The 22443-nt window shown below is 50.2% G+C and overlaps 2 protein-coding genes across 2 annotated transcripts in view; one reads left to right on the plus strand and one right to left on the minus strand.

Annotated features, from left to right (window-relative positions):
• The window catches only part of UBE2R2 (ubiquitin conjugating enzyme E2 R2), a 214605-nt gene that overhangs the window by 90380 nt on the left and 101782 nt on the right, over positions 1 to 22443 (plus strand). The window lies entirely within an intron of this gene.
• NOL6 (nucleolar protein 6) overlaps positions 16607 to 22443 on the minus strand; it is a 32571-nt gene continuing 26734 nt past the window's right edge. Inside the window, exons 25-26 of the mRNA XM_080371147.1 lie at positions 18196 to 18297; positions 16607 to 16992 (exon numbers count right to left, since the gene is read on the minus strand). Of these exons, the coding sequence (XP_080227273.1) occupies positions 16843 to 16992; positions 18196 to 18297 (252 nt within the window). The 3' untranslated portion in view covers positions 16607 to 16842. The remainder of the gene's footprint in view (positions 16993 to 18195; positions 18298 to 22443) is intronic.

A 22443-nucleotide genomic window follows, 5' to 3' on the forward strand; every position in this document is an offset into this window, starting at 1 on the left:
CTACCACAATCCAACCCCCTTGGCAAGGAAAAGGTGAGGGCTAACGCCAAGCACATCACTGGGGCACCAAAAGGAGCCTGAGACTCCCACTAAAACCGGTGGAAACTGGGGACAGCTGGGCCCCCTCTAGACCTGACCCTCAGGAGAAAAAACTCAAGCCCTGCCTTCTCTCTTTTTAAGGAGAATGGAGAGACCTTTTTGGAGATGGACATGGACCAGAGCCATCGAACCCACAGCTGCATGGATTTGCTTTCCTGGCCCTCTAACGCTACACCTTCCCAGGCAGCAAGCCGCCCAGAACCAACAAACCTGTCTGTGCCACCCCACTTAGCCTTCTCCTGTATAACAGGAGTCAGCTCTGGTCCTTGCTTCCACAAATATCCTGCAAATAAATTACACAAGAAACCTCTGATTACATAAAGTGCATTGCACAATGCATTATATAAAACTCAGGTCATGGCCCAATCAGCCAGCACTCAGCTCTCTTACATCAAGAAAAACTTAATCCGAGGAGCAGCAAGGAAGGGAAAGAAAGAGGAGGATGCCCTCCTCTTAAGGAGGTGTGTGGCACGCACATGGCAAACGTGCCAACTGAGTGCACCTCCATCCCCAAGCTGGCCCAAGAAGAGCAGCTGCCAGCCAAACCCTACCTTGTGGCTCCAAGCCCACCTGCAGAATGCCTAAACTGGAGAGGGGGTTATGCATCCTACAGAAAACAGACCTACAATCACTACCATCTCACCATTAACCTCATCTGGCTCTAATCGGGTTGCCCAGAGGCAGGAGGTGTCCATCCACCCCTGCAACATGCTTTGGAGGGGAGAAATGAGAAACTTCTCCTGAATGCCTTGTTCAGAAAGGCCTGGTTATCTTTTCTGACACTTTCTGATTTCAAATCAGCAGGAAAACCCATGGTGAACATGTGAATGCTAGCAGCAATAGAGCAGGTGTCACACCAGAAGGTGGAGACCAAAAGGAAGTGGAATGCTCTGCTGAGTCTGCTGCCACAGATGATCCCAAGACATACAACAGGAGCCAAAGGTCCTATTCCTGTGCCCAAATATTCAGATTTTTCCAGGAAAAGGATTTGGGATTCACAGACTTTAAAGCCCAAGAACCCCATTGAATTAGACCCAGCATTTCCATTCAATCCACCACAGGGACAGGTGGGACCTGCTCTTTCTCTTGGAAAACTTTGCTCTTGAAGATGCCTGAAGCTACCCATGGGTTTGGTACAACTTTTTCAATCAGCTTCACAGGTCTTGGGCAGGATCTTGAGCTTGCAAGCACTTCAGGGCAGAAAACATCTGTAAAAATTTCCAGTGCCTAGCAGCATCAGATCGAATCAGCAGGGATCTCAGTGAAATTAATTTGTTACTGCTGCTGCGTTTAGTGATAATGGCATACATTACAAAGGAAAAGCAATAAATCTATAGGGGACATACAGTGAAAATAAACAGTGAGGTTTCAGCTATGCTTTGAAGTACTGTGAAAAGGCCCAGAGGCAAAGAAATGCTGGGAACTGTTTGGTTCATTGTGTCAGATCTGCAGTGGAGAAGCTTCTTGCACCAGCAGAGAGGCTGAAAGGTGTAAGGAGAAGAGAAATGCCCTCTCCAAGGGCTGCGTTTGCAACTCGGCTTGGCTTTTAAATTGAAGGTGATATTCTGAAAAGCAAGATGCAGCTGTAGGGAAGAGTAAGGGCAGTGCAGAGAAATGCTCATGAGATATTTCTAAGCCTTGGAGGCAGATGGTTTCTAATAGCTCTTCCCAGGAGAATGACCATAAAGGAATCCAAGAGGAGCTAGGATTTTGTCCACTGGCACATTTCCTTTTAGTCACAGAAGCACCAGCTGTCAACATGGAAACAGACAGGTGGGCGAAGCAGGTGACACCCAGGTGGAGGGGTCTTATGCCTCTCTGGCACATCCCAACACAGCTGGCAGCAGATTCAAGGTAAAAAACAGAAACTTTGCCCCTGCGTAATAAAATGAAAAGGGAAATTGTGAGGGGTGGCAAGGGAGCAAGAGCACCGTTCACTGTAACTAGCCCTGCCCAGGAAAGGAGTTCCCACCATGTCTTCTGCAGAAATGAATGAGTCAGGAAGAAGCTACCACAGAAGTTACCACAGGCACAACAGGGCATACAGGTATGCACAGCCAGAGCAGGGAGCCAGCTTTCCTCCTTGGGTGGTGCGAATGGGGAGGATAACTCAGGAGACCTTTTTTTATAGACAAGGTCTCCATGGGTCAGGTCAAACAGGTCCTCAGGAGTGGAGGTACCATAGACAGATTGACGTGCTGAAGCCTGCCTGTGGCACCAGGAGAAACTCACGCACTTGGAGTCTGCCTGAGTTCAGCAGCTGCTGCAAGAGCAGTTGGGTTTGCGTGGGGAGGGCAGAGGCAAGGGGGTTGCTCCCAGCTACGCCTTCCACCCACCCTCCTTTTCTTCCAGAAAAGGTGTTATCTAGGGGTTATTCAGTACACAAAGGGTTTTCTGTACCAAGGTTAGTTCGCTGAGTCACCAGATGGAAAGCAAACCCGTGCCACCGATGTGTGTAATGCAAGAGTGAGAGGGCTCTTGCACAAGGCACTGGGTTCCTGACAATGACTGGCCCCACACCTGCAGAAAGCTGTGCGATTTTATACTCCAAGTAAAATTCTCTGGACAGGCAGGAGATGCCAAGCCATGGGGTGCTCAGACTGGCCTCAACTCCTGCTCATCTGGTCAGAAAACTGGTTCTGGAGCAGATCAGGGAAACCTGGCCCTGGCAATGCCTGCACCCAATCCTCCCTTTGTGTGAAGCAGTGTTGAACAGGCACTTCCACTCATGCTTTCCCCAAAAAGAGTGATGTGCCACCCACACCTCTGTGTCACACAACTAGAGATCCCTGCTAATTACCAACACAAACTGACCGCACTGTGACCTGTGCAAGAGGAGATAATGGCAGGGTCATGTTATTCTTATTAGATCAGGCTTCGAAGCTCATACTAACACAAAGCTGCCCTCACAGTGAAAGGACAACAGAATGTAACAGAAGTGTTTCTCACAGCTGGTCCTGGCAAGCCTTGCTGACAGATAGGTAATCCAGAACCCCATTTGATACGCAGGCTGATGCCTCACAAGGGTTTTTGTTGCTGTGGATAGCAGCACAAAATTGCCCAGATGCACAGGGGAGGTGAGACCCTCCAGCTGCAGAGGAGCCCCCCAAGGGCCACAGCGAGGCCATGTAGACCAGCACCGACCTTCCTGCAGCAGGGATTTCCTGGGTCAGGGAACCGATGACAAGGAATACACTTTGCACCAAGGAACAAGGCTTGGAGGAAAACGTTGCAAACTCCCAGGATCAAACCATTCACCAAAGCCAAGCAATGGAAATTGCTAATGGCAAATTCTGTGCCAAGCAACGACTATGTTGGTACAACACAGCCAGTGCACAAGAAGGGTTCCTGGCAAGGCACTGGCCCACCAGTCCATCTCCCAAGGCTTTGTCAAGCTTCAGGTGCAATGCAGAGGGGTCTGGACTAACCTCCTTCACCCAGTGGTCTTCATGTGATGGTGAGGGTAATCCACACTAAAATCCTTTCTCTCCCTGAAGAAATCAGACCCAAGATCCCTCCCTGAAGAGATCAGCCCCCATGCTAACAGCCACACTGAGCGTTAGATGGCCACAGGTGAGATTTCCACATCTCTCCCTTGGAAAGCTTTCCCACTTTGCATGAAGTAATCCAAAAGAGAAAGTGCAAGTCAACTCCATCAAAAAGGGCATGGCCTTCAGCAGGAGAGTTGGAGAGAGCCCTTCACCTCAATGCCCTCTCAAGCCCACTTAAGCTTTCATGAGAGACTTGGGTTCAGGTGTCTCTGCAGGTGGGGAGGGAGCTGGACCTGGCTCTCCTGCAACTGCAGGATGGGATAGAGAGGTAAAAACATAAAAATAGCAAAGTATCTTGGGAAGGAAAGGAAGCTAGCCGTAGGAGAGGACAGACCAAGACTGCTTACCCTCCCCTGTCCAGAATTAAGGGGGGATGAAAATGGTGGGTATTTGCTTAAACATGCCGTTCTCACACTGGAGCATTTCAGGAATTTTGGGAATTCCACTGCTGTGCGCTCTGTAGAGGCCAGTGCAGTAAATATGGCATTTCCTAAATGGGAAAGGCGTTATGTTAATGGAGTTAGAGGTGTCCCTGTCCCACAGCAGTCCCCTTCCTCAGGTGTCACAGGGGAGCCTTGTACAAGCTCTCCATGCCTCAGCTGAAAATCACACGATGGGGCTGCTATGCCTCACGCTGTGCAGGGACGGTCACAAGGCAGGAGACAGCAAGACGCAGGTGCAGCAACACTCAAGTCACTTACAGCCCAGCACAGAAAAGATCTGGTTGCTGCTGCAGGGATGCAAAAGCACCCACTGGAGTCAGGGTGATCCACGCGGAGCTCTTCAAAACCAGAGGCAGCCATGGGTTCCAAGTCCAGAATCACCCTCTGCATGGGACTAGCTGCCCCCCTGAAGCCCCATAGTGGTGTCCACCCCTCCCCAGGCTCTAGCAGAAGAAAGAATGTGTTTCTTCCTCCCCATGTTTCTGGAGTCCAGTGCCTGACTAAGGAATGGCAATGGGAAGTGATACGTGTATACACTGGGAGACAGGTAGCAATGATATTCAGGGTGATAGTTACCACTTGACTTAATTATGCAGACATCATTCTATACTTCTTGCCACAGGAAAATATTTGCCAGCAATTTTCTGTCATATTTATTAGTTAACACAAATGTTATGGCATTTTCAGGGCTCTGGTCTGCATGAGCAAGGGCAGGCACAGTGTACAGCTGTGATGGAAATGGTCCACACTAAGTGAAGGGAAGGAGCCCAAGGAATTTACACCAGGCAAGAGCTTGGCTGCCTGGTCCAACTCAGCCAACAGACCTCTGGTTCTAGCGCCACTCCTCCTGCTCAGAAACTGTGTCTTATAGGGGATCCATTGCTTGATGGACACTCTTTGCAAAAAAAAAAAAAAAATGGTAGCATGCCTGGTTTTGACCAGAGCAGCAGCAGCGGTGTTCACCCTAGAACCCAGGTGAGGAGCACTGCTGAGCCAGCCTGGTGATGCCCTGCACATGGCTTGAGGCAGGGAAGGCTTTCCCAGCACCACCACTCTTTCTGCTTTCCTGCTAGAGCACGGAAGAAGCATCAGCATGGTGCCAAGGGCAGGGGAAGGCAGGTAGACAGCCAGCTCAGCCAATAGGTCTCTTCCTTGTCATCTTTTCTGACCTTTTAACTTTTTTAATCTACTGCTTATCTGCTGCTAGAGCTGTAGGTCACCACTTGCTGCCCAGCCATTTTCTTACTTTCTTCTCTACAGCCTCTCTGGTCAAGGCTAATGAAGACTGTTACAAGGCAAGGGGAGCTGACACCCTCTCGGAGACATCAGGTGTGGGTAGCCACAGTTAGAGTAAGGAGATTGTGGACATAACATGGGAGCACTCACCTTCCCTTCCTGGGGTCAACTAGGCACTCCTTGCACCCTCACCTGTTGCTGTGCACTCTTCTACCTCTGCACGTGGGGGATGGCTCTTTCTCATATTGAGATCAATGATAAAAGCAAAGAATAGATAAATAAATAGAGAAAGATCAGCTCATCAGACCAAGTGCAAACACTACCTAGTCATCCAGAGAGCATCCTGACGTGCGAACAGGCACTTGTCAGAGAGCCTCTTCCAAGGGCTGAGCCTGCTCATAACTGACAGGTTCCCTTAGCCAAAACCACCCCCTGCCTATCTGGGTGTGAGCCCTGCTATCTACTGCTGCATTGTGCACGGCCCAGATCTCTCGTGGGCTGTGGGCAGTTCTCAAGTTAGAGAGAATGGAAGCATCAACAGCAGCAGATCTTCTGTCCTCCTCAGTCCAGCATGTCAGCCAGTATTTCAAGATGAAAGTGCAGGGAGGAACATACTTTTATCTGGTTGCATTCTTGCATATGGAAGGGAAGAGCTGAATCCCTGTGATGAGCTCTGGCTACCACAGCAAGCCCAGCTGCAGGACCAGCCTGTGGATCTCATGCTACAGCCCACCAAAACATTACCTTAGGAACATCTCTTGGGGTTTGCACCACAAAAGGGCTCAGTGCCTGGTAATGACAACGACAATGGTGGAAAAATAGCCTCACTAAGGAGTCAGGGCTCTCAAGGCACTGCAACTGTCCTCACTAGTCTCACCTACTCTTTTTTATACCTGGCGAAGCTGAGCCATGGGAAACCATGTGAACCCCACCATGGGAAGTGCTGCAATGCCCAGCAAAGCAGGTGGTCTCACAGCTCACTGCCACCGCACAGGTCATTGCTGAAGGAAGGGACATCTTGGAATCACTCAAGGGGAGTTAATGAGGCAAGACAGCAGCAGGATGAAGCAACAATGTGGGCAGCACAAGGCATGAGCAGTAAAACCTGCTCTTGGGTCAGATTCCTTATTCTGCTCCAGGACACACAGCTATGTCCCATTCCTGGCATTGCTGCTGACCCCTGTGGAGCAAACCCTGACATCCAGAGATCTGCAAGGCAGATGGACTGTAACCATCAAGGCTGACCACTAGCATCACCCAGGTCAAAAAGCTCCACACCCAGCAATTCCCACCCTGAGCCTGTCCATCCTGCTTGATGGCGGGGGTCTTGCTTTCAGAACCACACCAGTGTAAAGCAATTATTTATTGGCCAACACATGCACACAAAAGATAGCTAGGGCTTCATGACCTCCTCAGATAGGTGTTACTGCGCTCACAACCTCAAAAAGGTGCCCATAGAGCTTTTTCTCACCAGGGATTGTCTGTTCATCCTCACAGCTCCTAGGGATGGCCCCACCCTGGTGTCCAACAAACTCTCTGACTCCCTGCTTTTTTGCACGTTTTCTTGCTGTCACCACCTCAACCATCCCACCTGTGCCTGCAGTCTTACCCTTCCAGCATGGCCACTTCCCCAGCACGCGGCCAGGGTATCGCAGGGTCACAGCGCAGGCTTCAGACCTGGGGTGCTAAGCCTTGGGAGAAGGGGATTACCCATAGGTGGGGTTACAGAGGAATGGGGTGGAGAGGACGTGGGGCTTCTCCATGCCTTTTGCTTAAGCTGTTCCACCTCACAAGGAATAGAAAAAGAAAAGGGTCCCTTGAACCAAAGAGCACGTAAGACCAAATGCAGTTCCATCATAAGTCATCTCTGCTTTAAGACAGGAACGTAAAGTTGATATTTCACACCCCTTGAATGCAGAGGACAGTCTAGCATTGCCACTTCATGCCGCGGGAGCATTTCCCATGGGGTAAGAGGCACGCAGCCCTCCGGGGCTGTGAAAGCCAAGTTCAGCCAGAGCGGAGCAAACACCACAGCACAGCTGATAGGTGGTTCCCCCAGCTGCACGTCTTGTGTGACATTCAGCAACACTCCTTTGAAGTCTCAGATTAACGGGGTCAGGGCAAACCTCTCTGCAGAGCCAGGACACAACCTGTGTGTAGAGAGCACAGGCAGCGTCCAACCGTCCACTGGAGACCGCTCCTTGGATGTGTTATCCTGAAATCCCAAGTGGATTAAAGATGAATACAGGAACTTCTCGCACTACTGCTGCACTCCAGCTGGAAAGACTAAACCCAAACCTAGCCTTGGTGCAGCCCGTGTCCTTTGCGCTGCTGCAGAGAGAAGCTTTCACCTGCTCTGCTTTTCCCAGCCTTTCCCCCTGTGTCCCAGGAGATGTGGCAGGGCACAGAAGAGGCATTTGGGATGACAGCGCTTGTAGGGCCCACAGGATGCAGGAGCCCAGATAGGGCCTCCCTCCTCCCACCCCAGGATGGGACAGGGGTCACCCAGCCCCCTAGAAGGCTGATAGGAAGGTAAATGCTGCTCTCCAGCTCTCCCAGCTGTTTCACCAGCCAAGTGGACATATGGGCTCAAGGCACAAGCTGGATGGGCACAGTGCAACGGGTTCTCCTCTCAGGGCTTTGCAGACCTTTTTTGGGGTAACGCAGGTTCAGGCTGTCCTAGCAGGCAGTGCAAGGGTGACCCTAAGCCCCAGGGTTTAGCTGGAGATGAGAACACTACAGAAGGCAGCACGGAGATAGCTTGGGCAGTGCAAGCGCTATGCTCCTCTTGATGCTACATCTCTGCCCACCACCCCCACTCCCCAGTTAGGTATTTTTGTTGGCAGTGCACATGGCCTGGATCCATGTACTCTTGATAACTCGATGTGGGTGATCTTCAAACAGACCTCAGCTCCCCTGGCACCGGCATGTTGCAACACTCCTGCTGTGCACACTGAGCTTCTTACTGGAGCTGCACAAACCCCAGCAATTCAGGGACAAGCATAACAGTTTTCTTCTCTCAGGAGCACCAAATGGCTGCTCTAGCAGTGAACTCACCTTTGCTGTCTCCAGCAGCTCCCAATGGAGGCTGTAGAGGGTTTTTTTCTAGATTAACACCTTCCCAAGGGCTGCAGCGCATGCGCTGGCATGGCCAATGTCTGCCCTGACTCACACCGAGACCCGTTTGCCCCAGGGGTACCAGCTCAAGCTGTAAATCCCAGCCCAAGCAAGGCCTGCCAGTTCACATGGCCCAGCCAAAATTCCTGAACAAAACCTAATACTGCTAAATAAAGGTTTGCTGGAAGTGCTGGCATGAGCCAGAATGAGGTTGCTGCTCTTTGCACAGAAACCTACCAACAGCATTGTGGTTTCAGATGAAACTCAAGACACGTGAGCCCTCCAGCCGAGTTTCACCACCAGGTTTCAGCATCACCCTCAGCAGCAGGAGCCAGCCACCGCGGCCCCCCTCCGGGCTGGAGCAGCTGGGCTGGTTCAGGAGGTGGAGGGCAGCTGCTCTGCCCTGTGCCTGTGACAGCAGGATGTCCTCGCTGCCTGCAAGCCCCAGATTTCAGCTCTGTCCCCATAAGGCAGCAGCGAGGCAGCCCAGCCCTCTCCAGTTTGCACTGGGGATGACACAGTGGAGGCATGTGGTGGTGGCACCTGGCTCACAGGCCACAGAAGCCAGCTGAGACCTGGGTGGCCAGCCCATGCACCCTTCTAATGCCAGCCTGACCTGCTGCAATGCCCACTGGACACCGGGCCGCCTCTGTGCCCTCCACCCTCTCCAATCCTACCAGCAGCACTGCCACTGAGACCTGCCAGAAGCATCATCCAGTGGCTCCATCTCTCATCCTGCATCCCCAAAACACTACAGATGTGGATTCAGGGCTGTTCACTGCTGAGCAGGCTGTTTTCTCCATCTCCATCATAAATTTTCCCCTGTGCAAAACTGCAGCCAGGCCACCCTATATTTCCAAGGTCAATTGCCTTGCAGGGGAAATCCTTCTGCTCAAGGAGGGCTCTTCTGCCCTCGTCACAGGAGGAACGGCAGCTTTGCGGCATCCCATTTCCACAGAGCTGACCCACGGCTGCACCCAGAGGTGCCAGAGAGGCCTTGCAGAAGTGTGTTATGGGCTGATAGTTTATCTTGGGTCACTCCCGAGTGCTGGCAATCCCACCCTCCTTGGAAGAAAACCCTCTTGGCAGCTTTGAACGTTATTCTTCAGGCACAGCAGCAGGCACGTGGAAATATTTCCATGCTCAGGAACAAGCTGTCTGTGAAATGCCACGCTGCTCTTCCCAGTCTGCAAAGCCTCTAGGCAGTGTTAACTTATTAGAAGAAGGGGTGACAGCAGCTGGAGCCATGTCCCTGCTCCCAGCCCTGCCAGCAGCTCACCCTGTGGCTTTGGCCCCATCACCTCGACAAGCCTCACATCAGCCAGCTGAGACAGAAAAATAAAGGCAGCCGCGTCCCAGCACTGCCAGACCATGGCTGTAATGCCATTCTTATAGCGCTTTTCACATACAGGTGGCAAAGAGCGCAGCCATGCAGGGAAACTGCCAGGTTATCCCCCACCCTGGCCCCAGGGAGATGGGGAAATGGCTGCTGCCTGGGGGAAATGGTGTAAGCATGACAGGGAGCACAGGTCTGGAAAAGGTCAATGCTTTTCCCCAGCACAGTGGCAGCATCAGTGCCACAGTCACACCTTGGGATGGACAGCACATCGTTGGGGCAAGCAGAGGGTGCCAAACATGCTTTTGAATGCTTTTGTTGAGGGCTAAGTTGAGGGCTAAGATGAGGGCTAAGATGAGGTCCATGTCCACAGCAGGGGAATGGTCCCAGCGTGAGCAAGAAGCCATCCTCCTGCCTCAGACAACAGGGACAGGTTCCCCCCATTTTCGGGGTCATTCCAGGATCCATGGCTGTGATGTACCACCCCATCCCTCCCCCAGACCCTGGGCTCCCACCGACGCTCCTTCCTTGGCTGCCACTCATGCTCTCCATGCCTCATCCTGCCTCCCTACAACCGTCGGTGCTTCAGGGCAAGGAAAGTATCTTATTGCCTATTTGTGATGGGCTGCAGCAAATTACTGTCACCAAACAAATTGCAGTTCCTGATGAAAAACATCACCGTCACAGGGCAGGAACTGTGAGCATTACTCACCCAGGGAATTGCTTTCGCCCGTGTCAAAAGGGGCTGGGGGACGGAGCTGCAGGGATGGAGAGTGGGAGCCCTCGCTCTTCAGTACCAGCTGATGATGGAGTGGCACAGGCCATCAGTCCCCCAGCTACCCATGCCAGGGAAAGGTATGTGGCTCCCCAACACCTCACCTTCCCCCAACAGGTACCCCAAAAAAAGAGAAGATGCATGCATACCTATATAAATATAAGGCATAGGGCAGGTATAAGACAGGGTAATATATTGCCCTGTGTCTAGGCAAAGGAGGGACACAGAGGTCTAGTTTGAAAAACATAGGGGAAAAGAATGGTCCTTGGGGTGGGACTGCCAGGGCAGGAAGGGAAGAGGTCCTGGTGTTGCAGCTGTGGGAGGAGGGCTACCCTTCTGCAGCCCCAGGCTGGCTTAGGAGGGAGCCTGGGATTCAGTTGCCCATTATTCCTCCTGACTGAGCCTTTAGCAAAGATAATCCCCACCACACAAGACCTAACAACCAGAGCTGGCTCAGCCCTGCACTGTAGGACACCCCTTATTCCAGGCAGTCCTGTCCTGTGAGCCCTGATCCCACTGGGTGGAGGAAAGACATCACCTGCCCTCTGCACTCTGGCTTTGGTTTGGGATGGGGGGCAGGGTGTGATGTCCTTGCTACAGGAGGGGGTCTGCTGCTCCCTGGTGTCACCAGGGAGCTGGCTGCCCACCAACAATACATCACTTGCCCTGTAATACCACCAGGGTCTCCAAGCATGCAGAAGGACATGGTTACCCCACGGCAGCAACTCCAGGCCATGACCATAGTCTCACCCTGTGTTAACATGAAGCAGGCCAGCATTCAGCAAAACCAAGCTTGGCTACCAAGTGTTTTGGCAAAGAAGATCCGGCAAGCTACAGACTCACAGCCCAGCAGAGCCACTGCTTAGTCTACTTCCCAGACACTGTGATCCTCAGTGTTGTAATATGCATGGAAACAACAGGTGATTTAGCCAAAAGGGAGATTCCAGCTAATAAATCAACACTGTCCCACGCTCCTGCTGGCACCTCCCCCAGCCTTTCCAAGCACATCCAGAAGGAACATGAACAGGAACGGTCTGTCTGGTACCTTTGGCAGCGCAGAAGCCACCAGCACAACACATGAGTGTTTGTGTGCCCACTCATGGCAAACACAAGACCTTGGCACCTTCATTAGTGACTGCAAATGAAGCCCTGAGGAGCAGATCCCCCCTCTCTCACACTCTGCTGGGAAAAGGCAGCAAGTTTGCTGAACCCGGTCATGATGTTCAGCAGGAAGGTGGAGTAATGGGGAGATCCTTGATGCATCCCCAGTTCATTCTTCTGCAGGAGCCCACCACAACATCACCAGCCATGCAGCACCTCTCCACCACACTCACAGTTGATGCTTCTTTTTCTGTAGTGGCTGCTGAGCCTTTAGCGCTTGGGTTTGGTACAAAGATTTCATGGCACTGGAGGCCACATCTTTGCACCAGCTCAGACAGCCTGAGCAACCTGCAATCCCTTCCTACTCCCCTAGCACAGCCTTGGGGTGCCAGTGACCAGCATCACTTCCCCCACTACCAAATTGCCCTCTCTTTCCCAACCCCAGCCCCTCTGCACACAACATTTACCCCATTTTTAAATTCCCCACCTAACCTTTTGATTTTACCTTCCCAGTGGTGCAAGGTGCAACCTGCACTTGCTAAGTGCCACCCTCACCCCTTGAGCAGCATCACTCTGCCTTCCCAGAGAGACCACGTTTCAAAATCTGCTACCTGCCAGAGCTGCTTTTGCTATCGGCACTTCCTGAAAGGTGCTGCCTTGGCTGGGAATCACTTCAGGTCCAGAGCATTTTCCTGATAAAAGAAACCCCAGCAAAAAGGTCATCCCCCAGCCAAGCAGCATGGCCGCTGTGGGAACAGCAGACTAGGGGAGGATGGTCCCTTTCTTTCTGTGACAAAAAACAGGCAATCACTCCTTCCCCAGCCAGCCGTGGAAATTTAGCTTTTACCAGGGACTGTGAGTGCCTGAGCAAAATGCTCCCTACAAGTGCCTTTTATTTCCAGGAGACACATAGTTCCTACATACAGGGGATCAGCCTGAAGTCAGTCAGGCACAGAGGCCCCAAACCACCTCAGAGAAGATCTCAGTGGCCCTGATGAGCAAGGGCTGAATGGTTCAGCAAGCAGGAAAACCCCACAGCACTCAACCTGTTCTGATCATCCCACCATCCCAGCTGTGCTTCATCAACTTATTTTCCCAGCTTCCTTTAATAAATCTTGCAATTGCCACTCCAAGCTATCAAGAGCACCTGGCAAGCAGGTGGTCTGGTGGCAGAAGAGCAGCTCCATCCGTAACCCTTTCTCCTGAGCCAGCACCAGCTGCTTCCCAATAACTGCTTTTTCATAGAGCATTCTCGCAAAGCATGAGCTTATCCTTTTAGAAGAAAGCTGTCCAATGGGTGGCTCAGGTGAAGGAGGAGGAGAACGCACCAGCTTTTGGAAAGATCTACTAGAAAGCAGATCACCAAGCCCTGTCTTGGCTGACCCCATCCATCCGCTAAGCCTATCGATGTCACTCCAGCCCAGCCTTCCATTTGGAAACGCCTCCCTGTTTGCGCTCGCCCCCCATGCACAGGACTCGCTGCACAGAGCTTTGAAGGTAGCTTCGCAAAATCAACACGGTAGCAGCGCGGCAAAGCCTGTTGCACCTCAGCTCTGGCGCTTCCCTCCCTCTCCCCTTGTCCCACCTCTTGCAACATGACATGGCATGGGCTCTCCAGGGCAGCTCCGTGTTTGTACAGCTCTTGTTTACAGCTGGGACCACAGCTAAGCAAACACCTGCAAGCGGTGCCCACACACTGCTCTGGAAGTGGAAGCCTAGCACAGGTTGTCGAACAAACGTGTTCTGAATAACCCAGGCCCTACCCCAGCTTTCACAATAGAAATTAGTCACAGTGCACCAAGAGCAGTAAATCAGGCAACAGATGAAGTTTCAACTGAGATCTCACTTGTCATCTCTTGTGTACCTGAGACACCCCTTTCCTTTGTATTTTGCCTTCCAGTCCACTTAGAAGCACAGGGACCCTCTGCTCCTGGGACAGACGTGCTTTTGTTTTGCTTTGGATAGCAACTGTTGCTTGGTAGGTCAAATAGCACCAACACCCTGTCCCTAAGAGCATCCCCAGGCTTTCCAGCTACACTCCAAGATGGCTTTGTGCACGCACATTGGCCACAGGGGTCTGACATCAGCAGATGATATAAGCCAGAACATTTGCAATGTTTGACTGTACAAACAAGGGCTCCTGAATGGCTTGAAGGTGCCTTCAAATATTTGGATATCGGGGAATTAGGGCTGTTGAGGAGTTACTCTTCCTCTGAAAGAGGCAGGAGCCTGTGGATCAACCATGGCTCTGGCAACATGAGGAGCACTGCCAGCACAGCTGGGATAACATGTTACTCAAGGAACTTTTATTGACACAGATGTAGGCCCTCCAGGTGATGTAAGCTGGGTTAGCAGTGGTCAGTTTTGCCCGTCTTAAGTGCATTTATTCCAAGGCCTTTGCTGAGATACCAGTATCTGTCACCAACATGGACCTTTAGACCAGGAAACACCTGCAGCACAGGCCTGACCTAGGCTCACATCTGGCTGCTAAGCACAATGGTGTTACCTTGTGAAACACTAGCAGGTTGGTACTTGTACAAGGGTTTGGTTATGAGTGAGTTCATTTATCATCAGTTAACGTGGCGTCGTTATTTTTGCAGAAAGCTAGCCTGGACACTTCCTGGCCCTTTCTGCACACTGTGGTGTTTGACCCAGTGACGGAGGAGCAGAGAGGGGATCCAGTACAGTGTAGCTTGAAGCTACAGTCTGATGTCTTTTTAAAGGCAAAAAGGAAAAGTAGTAGCAACACAATACCTGACAGCGTAACAGAAGCAGATAAAAGCAGAGGTGCTGCAGGGCTACCCCTACAGGGTATATACTCCACATACCCCACAAGCTGCCCCACCGCAGGGGCTGGGCTGAGGGCAGGGCAGGGGGATTACAGCACTGCTCAGCTGCAAAAGCAGAGACTGTCTCTCCGTGAATATTCCCAGGCAGGAAATATGCAGTGAGGGACCACATCTCATAACAAGCCTGGGGAAAGGGGAGCAGGATCTTCCAGTCCACCTGGTGCAGCGGGAGGCTGGAGGAGCTCTGCTTCCCTGCAAGCTAATGCAGGCTTCAGCACACAGCTCTGCCTTAAGGAAAAGTACAGACAGATACACACAGCAAGGAGAGTTCCCCAGCCCAAAACCATTTACATCTGCAACACACAGCAAGAGGAAGTGGGGAAAGCAAGGGCAGGACAGGCCGTGGAGGGAAGGGGCAGAGCTCTGGCACAAGCAACCAGTACAGCAACTTGAGTGTTGTCCAACACTTGCATGGGCAAATATACAGGATCCTGATGTCAAACTGCATGTTCAGAGCAAAGGCAGATAGGCACAAAAAGCAGGAAGAATCTGACAGCTAAGGAAAATTACAGCGATCAGTGAAGGCAGACTGGGCGATTCCAATGTCTAGAGGATGACAAAAGAGAACAAAGAGAAGCTTAAAAATTAATCCCTAATTAACTGCTTCTGAAATCTGTCGAAATCGCTGCCTGCATCTTGTTTGCTAATGGACCTGTCAGCAGCTTCTTAGGCTGCAGGGGTCAGGGTAGCAACAAAAAGTGATGCTTTCTTCTCAGGTTTGATATCTTGTTTTGCCCACTAAGTGCCTTTGATGTTTTCAGTTTAGGTGTACTCAAAAAGCTCTTGCAGGCAAAGGATTTCACCTACACCCTTCTTCAGGCACCAGCATGGAGAAGAGAGAAAAACATTTCTTGTGGTTTTAATATAGCAGATATATCCCAAAGCCAGGAATGCTGCACACATGTATCTATCCCGTAGGACACAATGTGCCTCCAAACACTGGACTAATGGGGACCAAGTAGACAGCATCAGCCCAGTGCCACATCTCTGTCACATCCTGCTTTCAAATGCTTCAAAGAAAACCTTTGAAAAACAAGCTGTGAGTCTCCTCCACAAAGCCTCAGACCCACTTTCAACAGCTGGACAGACGAGTATGTCTTGAAGAAACAGATTTAACATCCCATCCAAAATGTTCCTTACCACGCAACAAGAGTCCACAGTTGTCAAACTGCCCGAACATCCACTTGCCGTTCCAAGCTTGATCTGCTTTTGGTTTTTGCAATTATCTGTTGTCATGAAGTCTGCTTTCTTTACTCCACATGTGATTCACCACTGCTTTGCTGTTGGAACATGTGTGCTGCCTCCATCAGAAAACGGGATGGGACTAGTGCATTCCCTCCCTCTTATTTCTTTCTTTCTTCATCAGGAGTCTCCATGACCATTTCACACAAGATAAATAATCCAACACCCCTGCTCAGAGTAGGGTCACCTAGAGCAGGCTGCCCAGGACCATGTCCAGTTGGGCTTTGAATACTACCAAGGACGGAGACTCCACCACCTGCCTGTGCATCTTGTGTCCAAGTTCAACCCACCCTCATGGTTAAAAAAAGAAAAAAAAGAAAAAAAAAAAGTGTTTTAAGTAGAATTACCTGCATTCTAATCTATGCCTCTCATCCCATCACTGGCCATGACAGAAAAGCCAGGCTCCATCTTCTCTACACCCCCATCAGGTACTTAAACACACTGGTAAGATCCTCCTAGACCTTCTCTTCTCCACACTGAAAAAGCCCAGCTCTTGCATGACATATCCCTTGTGCTTCTATAACAGAGGTTTCAACCCCTTTATTGTCTTTATCACCTTTCAGAGACATGGACACAGCCCAGTGTGTCCATGTCTTTTACTGGGGAGCCCTGCACTGAACACGGCATGTCAGATGTGTCTCACCAGGGCACCAGGGCTGAGAAGAGGGGAATAACCTGGTCATTTTTGAATGGCTCAGTGTTTGTTTGGTTTTGCTAACCACTAGAATAACAGCAGCTGCTCTACACTGTCTATTGAACCAGGACGCTGCCTTCCCAATACACACTACAGCCAGAATTTTCAGGCCTTGACATTTTCATATGAACACAGCTTTGTTTCCTGCAATGAACAGGAACACTTTCAAAAACTTTATCCCATCTTTATATTTTCTTCAAAATACAAAACATTCTTGAAAACAGTAACAGGTCCCATCGCTTTTCTGAGCAAGGTATATAAAGATAAATAAGAGTAAAACACACAGTCCTGGGATTCAAAAAGCCAAAAGCCTTTCCTAGGACTGAATTATAGGAAGGAACAGTCCCAGAGTGAACAAACTGATTCAGGACAGGACCCCTCTGACACCTCTCAGTGGCCTCAGATAGTCCATTTCTCTGTACGAGCTTCCACTCTTTTGACCAGGCCTTCTCCCAAAACCTCAAAGTCCTCCAGAATTGCCTCCACGTTGGGAATGCAGACCAGCTTGTTGTTCAGAGTTGTCACCATCCTTCCTTTCATGTTGGAGACCTGCACGTCACACACAAATATTGCACAAATGGGAGCACCTGCTCAGAGCTACTTCATAACCTCTGCAAGCCCCAAATAAGTGAAGTAAATTGCTCTCCTGCCACACCACCACCACCCAATTTTCTAGGCTTCACTTCTCAACACCATCAGTGCTCATTATTAGAGCTAACAAAGTGCAAGAGTGGGCCTTCAAGCCTCTTTTGGGGTCCCAAAGACCACAAGGGAGGGAGAGAAGTAGTGGCCAGGGGCACAGTGGAGATGGGAAGAGTGCACAGATGCATGGTAGAGCCTTTGTAAGCACAGCAGATGGGGTATGCAAAACAGACCATGCCATAACATTGCTAAGAGCTGCCTAGGCTCTGCTCTGCTCTTTGGTGGGTGCCAAGACCTTGAGTGGAAAGACATCCTTGGCTCCACTAAAGCAAAAAACCAAAATCTCATGTTTCATCAAGCCACACTCAGCTCAGATGCAACATCTCCTCCTCTCATTTCACCACTGTGAATAACTAGGCTTCACAACTGCAGCTAGGCTGAATGGCCAATGCCCTTCAGCCATGAAGACAAGGGAGATAAATCACCCAGAGTCTGACAGCAGCAGAGCCTGGGCTGCCAACTCTGAGCCATGAGTAACCGGTTTCTTTGCGTCTTTCCTTCATAGAAAGCAGCATGAATCACTCCAGCATGCCTCACACCTAGCTTAACCACCCTCTAGAGCTTGCCAGCCCACACAGTATAGCTGGAAAATATCTCCATTCATTGATAAGACTTGGACACCGAATCTAGGCTTGCTGCCCCACCTTCTTACAGGTCGGGTATTCCTGGGTAAGACACTCAAAGCCACAAGAATGGGACAGCCTGCTACACCTATCAAATGCCTCTGGCAAGTTAGACATCGCCCATCTCCAAGGAGGGGACTAAAGAAGAGCACATGGAACAGACAGTTCTGTTCTGACCCATGATTATGGTGCAGGAGTTTGTCCAGGGACACATGTTCCCTTCTCAGCTCTGCTGACAATTGGGGCACAGGCCACAACTTTGTCTGGGTTTCACCCTTTCTAAGGGACAGAAGTATGAATTCCATTTCTCAAAAGGGCTTTGGGGCTGATGAGAGTTAGATAAAGCAATTACAATGCAGAAAAAAAGCCCTCCAGTCTTTCAGGGCACAAAGGTAAAATGAAGCTCCAAGAGAAGTCAAAAACTCACCTTAAAAGGCTGAGGCTGAAAGCTTGAAGGTTTCCACAAAACCGCAATCAGTTCCCCACCATGCTTGTCATAGAAGAACAAGGCAAGATCACTGAAGGCATCCTGGGCAGAAAACAAACACAGGTTGTACCAGACATCCCAGAGCCAGAGCCCATCCCTGATTCAATCTCCTTACACAGGGACACACCGTAGCTCCACGTCAGCCAGCACTAAAACGGCAATTCTCCCAGTGGATTCCCAACAAGGAAAGCAATTGGCAGCCCATAGACAAGTCCTAGGTGCCTCCTGCTGCCTCTTTTCCCCAAGCCTTGATGGACACAGTGTACTGCCTCCAAGTTCTGCATGCAGACCTTACTGCCAACTACCTCCTGCAGTCCCAGAGAGCAGAAAAATGACCCACCACCTCCCAACAGGCCTGCAAGAACCCCCAGAAATCAGCACCTAGTTTTAGAACACTGGACCCCTTAGGTGACAACCCACTGAGTGTTCCTCACCATGGTCCCCCCTACAGCTGGAAAACGGCACTACCAAGCTGCACGATTCTAGTGCCCAATAACCATGCCCGAGATTTCACAGTGCATCAGGATGGAAAGATGCGGGCCCTGTCCAGCAGGCAATCCTGCCACGGTATGTTTCACTACATGAGAGCAAAGACAAACCCCAGTCAAGGACTTTTCACTGGTGGCATCTTGAGCTAGCATCGAGATGCTGGCATCTTGAGCTCTGCAATCTGTGCAGCCAACATACTGAAGCTCCTTCTTTCTCCGTGTGTGCTGTCAGCACACAGCATCCCAAAAGGAAATGTAACAGCAGAAATTTTAAGTAACTCAAAAGTCCTGTAAAGTGCAAAGAGACCGAATGCTCAGGCACTGCAGGAATCTGCCCTCCTTGCCCCTGTTTCAGCAGCTGTGTCAATGAGTAGCTCCTTCAGTGGGGCTGGGCAGCAAAGCTCACAAAGAAATCTTGCAAAAAAAGATAACTGAAGTCCACAGCCTGGTCTCCCCCAAGCCCATAAGACCATGCAAGCTGAATTCCCAGTGCCGAAAGGAGTCAGGGGATGAGCATTGCAGCAGAAGTAAACAATGCTGTGTGTAAGCAACTTTTCAAACCCAAAAGTCTGGCCCTACAGCTCAGCACCCAACACACTGGCACCTGGAGATACGCACCCCGAGTGCAGCTGACCAAAACAGCCAAGAAGTTGCTCCCTGACATTTGCTCATCTCTGTGGAGGTTAATACCAGGCAATGGCACATGTTTACCAGACTGAGCAAACAGCCCGCAGCATCAGTACAGGACAAGCTTCTGCATGTGGCCTCATCAGCTTTGGAGCAACCTACTCCAAGAAATACAGACCCTCTGCTCTCTCTTCAGCCTTCTCCTCCATCCCCTTAAGTTTCCTCAGCTGCAGCTCTGCCATGCTTTTACAAAGAGAGGTCTCTGCCAGAACCACTGCATCATGAGATTTTCATGACAAGTGTGTAACAAAACAAATCAAGATCAAAGGCAAGCTTAGAGTGGCCATACCAGGATTGCAGTAGGAGAAAAAGGTGAATTGGATTGGTATTACCAGTGATCCCAAAGGGTGGGACAGCATTTTAAGAGTAAAGACCTGATAAGCAGGGAGGGGCAGTACTGTCTGCAACCTTCAGGACCAGATGTGTGAGTTCAGACTTTTAAGTATCACTAGCAGAAGGCAACAAGATTAGGCCATCAAGCTCAGAGGAACCAGAGACTGGCCAGCTCATCCCACCTCATGGGATCCTCACAGCAGCAAGGATGGTCAAGGCATTATCTCACCAAACTCGCTAGGAAAACCACTGTCTAAAAATACATTGAGAAAGAGGCAATCCACCCTGGCACTTCTCTGCTAAGAGAGATGGGTTACGCTCAGAGCCCAGTCAACAAGGAATATTCCTCCTTTTGCCAAAATGCAAACAGCAGGAGGGAAGGAAAGCTCAACGGGCAAGAAAACTCAGGGCATGACAGCCAACATACAGCTTTCTGACTCAAAGGGGAGCAAAGCACGTGACAAGCTGAAAAGGCCCTGCTACTGTGCAGGGTGAGGTCTCAAGTGCTACGTGATGCTCCCAGTGAGAAAGGTAATTTTTACAGGCACATTATGCTGGACAGGAGCCAGGAGCATTTGCAGGAAAGGAGCTCTCCCAGGCTCAGCTCATTTCCCGGTAAAACCACTGTTCGGCCCGATACCCAGCACCTTTTATCCAGACAGCAGGGAGCAGAGGGCAGATATTAAAAGGATGGCATCCAGCTCAAAATCCCACCAAAGGGCAAGCTTCTGCACTTGCACCGCTCCCAGCATTGTCCATGTGACTGTGCTTCAGGCTGGCTCCATCGAGTGTGGAGATGCACATTCAATTCTTGGGAAACTGCAGCATTAAAAGGGTCTGGTGTATTAGTCACCACACTTCTGTTTGTACAGCAGCTTGGGGAGTAAAAGCAAACATAGTTCACCTCCCTTTCCACATCCCATGCTCCATGCCCAGTGCCTGGAGGCTTGCCTGAGCCTGCAAACACCTTCCTCAAGGGAAAGTTTAAGAGAAAAAGGAGAAAAGGCAGGGAGTGCATTTGAATTCCTATTCCCTTCTCAAGCTGCTCTCTCTCTGGTTTCTACTCAGCTTTAAAGGCCCAGGATAAACTTTCCCTGCTCAGCAGGATCCCTGCCATCAGCAAAATCTACAGCTGGTTCCCATCTCACAGAGACACATGGGACCTGCAAGATCAGGGCTGTAATTTGGAGGAGCCTCACTGTCCAGGGAAGCAGTACGTGGTGCCTGGAAAACTATTAGGTCAAGCTCCATACCATTCCATCTGGGTTGTAGGAATCAAAGGACGGGCAAAGGTGGTGAGTAAAACAATATCCTGATCTAAAATGGGATTACTGTATTAAGCAGCTCAGGCTAAAGTGTGGATTTTGCAGAGGTAAGCGCTCATTGCTAGTTAAGCAACTACATTGTTGTTTAGAGGTGGGTTTTTTTCACCTAACCATTTACCCACCCATTTTTTCACTGCTCCTACGCAGATATTGAACTCATTGCATCACAGCTGCTGGAAAAAGAAGAGCCTTTTAGGGAGGTCTCTGCACCCAAAATCCACCTAGTAGCTGTTCCTGGTGCAACATTCAAGTGGCAAATGTATCAGTCAACATTTGCTCAGTGCATACAGCATTTTAAGTGCTCTCAGCAAGAGATCTACCAGTATAAAACCCTATTAAAGCTACTTGCTTCCATCAAACGACTACATTTGTGGTAAACACTTCAAGGTCCTTGCCATACTACTGTGACCTGCCCTGATGCTCACAGGTTATGGGATGCAGATAAGAGCCTTCCCCTACACCGAGCACTATCGAGAAAATTATCTGGGGTTACCTCTGTGTCAAAGAGGTTTTAAAAGAGAAAAGAAACCTGAGTGTTAGGTTTGAGATTCAGCTGGTAGAAGGTATTTCAAACTATCTAAATTTTTCCTCCGCTGAGTGCCTCATCACAGCCACAGGTGCATCCTCATCCTGGGGGTTTAGGACAGTGGCAAAGAAGTATGGCAAGGAAGAAAGCCACTCATGTTCTCCTGGCTGCATTAGCAAATATGCCTTGTCCACCAATCTACCAAACCATCCGAGACTGTCTTCAGTCACTTCCTATGGGACAAATCCTACAGGATCTCTGGGAATGCATTACCAACACAAAAGAAATGCAGCCACAAGTATCCTGTCAGCTCACCCAAGGAGCACAAGAGGTTGATGCCTCACTAAGCACATGTGTATAGCATATGTGTAGGCATACATGTGTGCATCCACTCCCAACCCTGAGCACTATGCTAAAGCTCATGTAGCTGCTCTGCAGCTGTAAGAGTGGGTAATGCCACCTCTGCCCCTCCAAGGGCATAGATCCAAACAGGAAGGTTTCCTCCATGCCACCAGAGCCCACAGGGCTTTTTCAGTTCATCTCTGCCTGTCTGGAGTTGCCATAGGTGGAGTCAAAACAACAAGGGAGCAGTCTGACCTGAGAAGATTTCACCGGTTCCAGCTACATCCCGTAACCACAGTTCATACATTGTAAGAGACCGAGAATTTTTAGTATCATTAATTCCTTCTTAACATGCAGTAGCAAGATACACATTCCTACACCATGGGAGGAAGAAAGGAAAAGGCTGTAAGTCTTCCGGATAGGTCTTCTTTGGAGGTGCAAGAAATGCAAAACATCACTTCAGAGGAAAAGATGTTTACAGTAAAGC

The sequence above is a fragment of the Falco punctatus genome (assembly GCF_963210335.1).
Source record: "Falco punctatus genome assembly, chromosome: Z".
Classification (NCBI taxonomy): Eukaryota; Metazoa; Chordata; class Aves; order Falconiformes; family Falconidae; genus Falco; species Falco punctatus.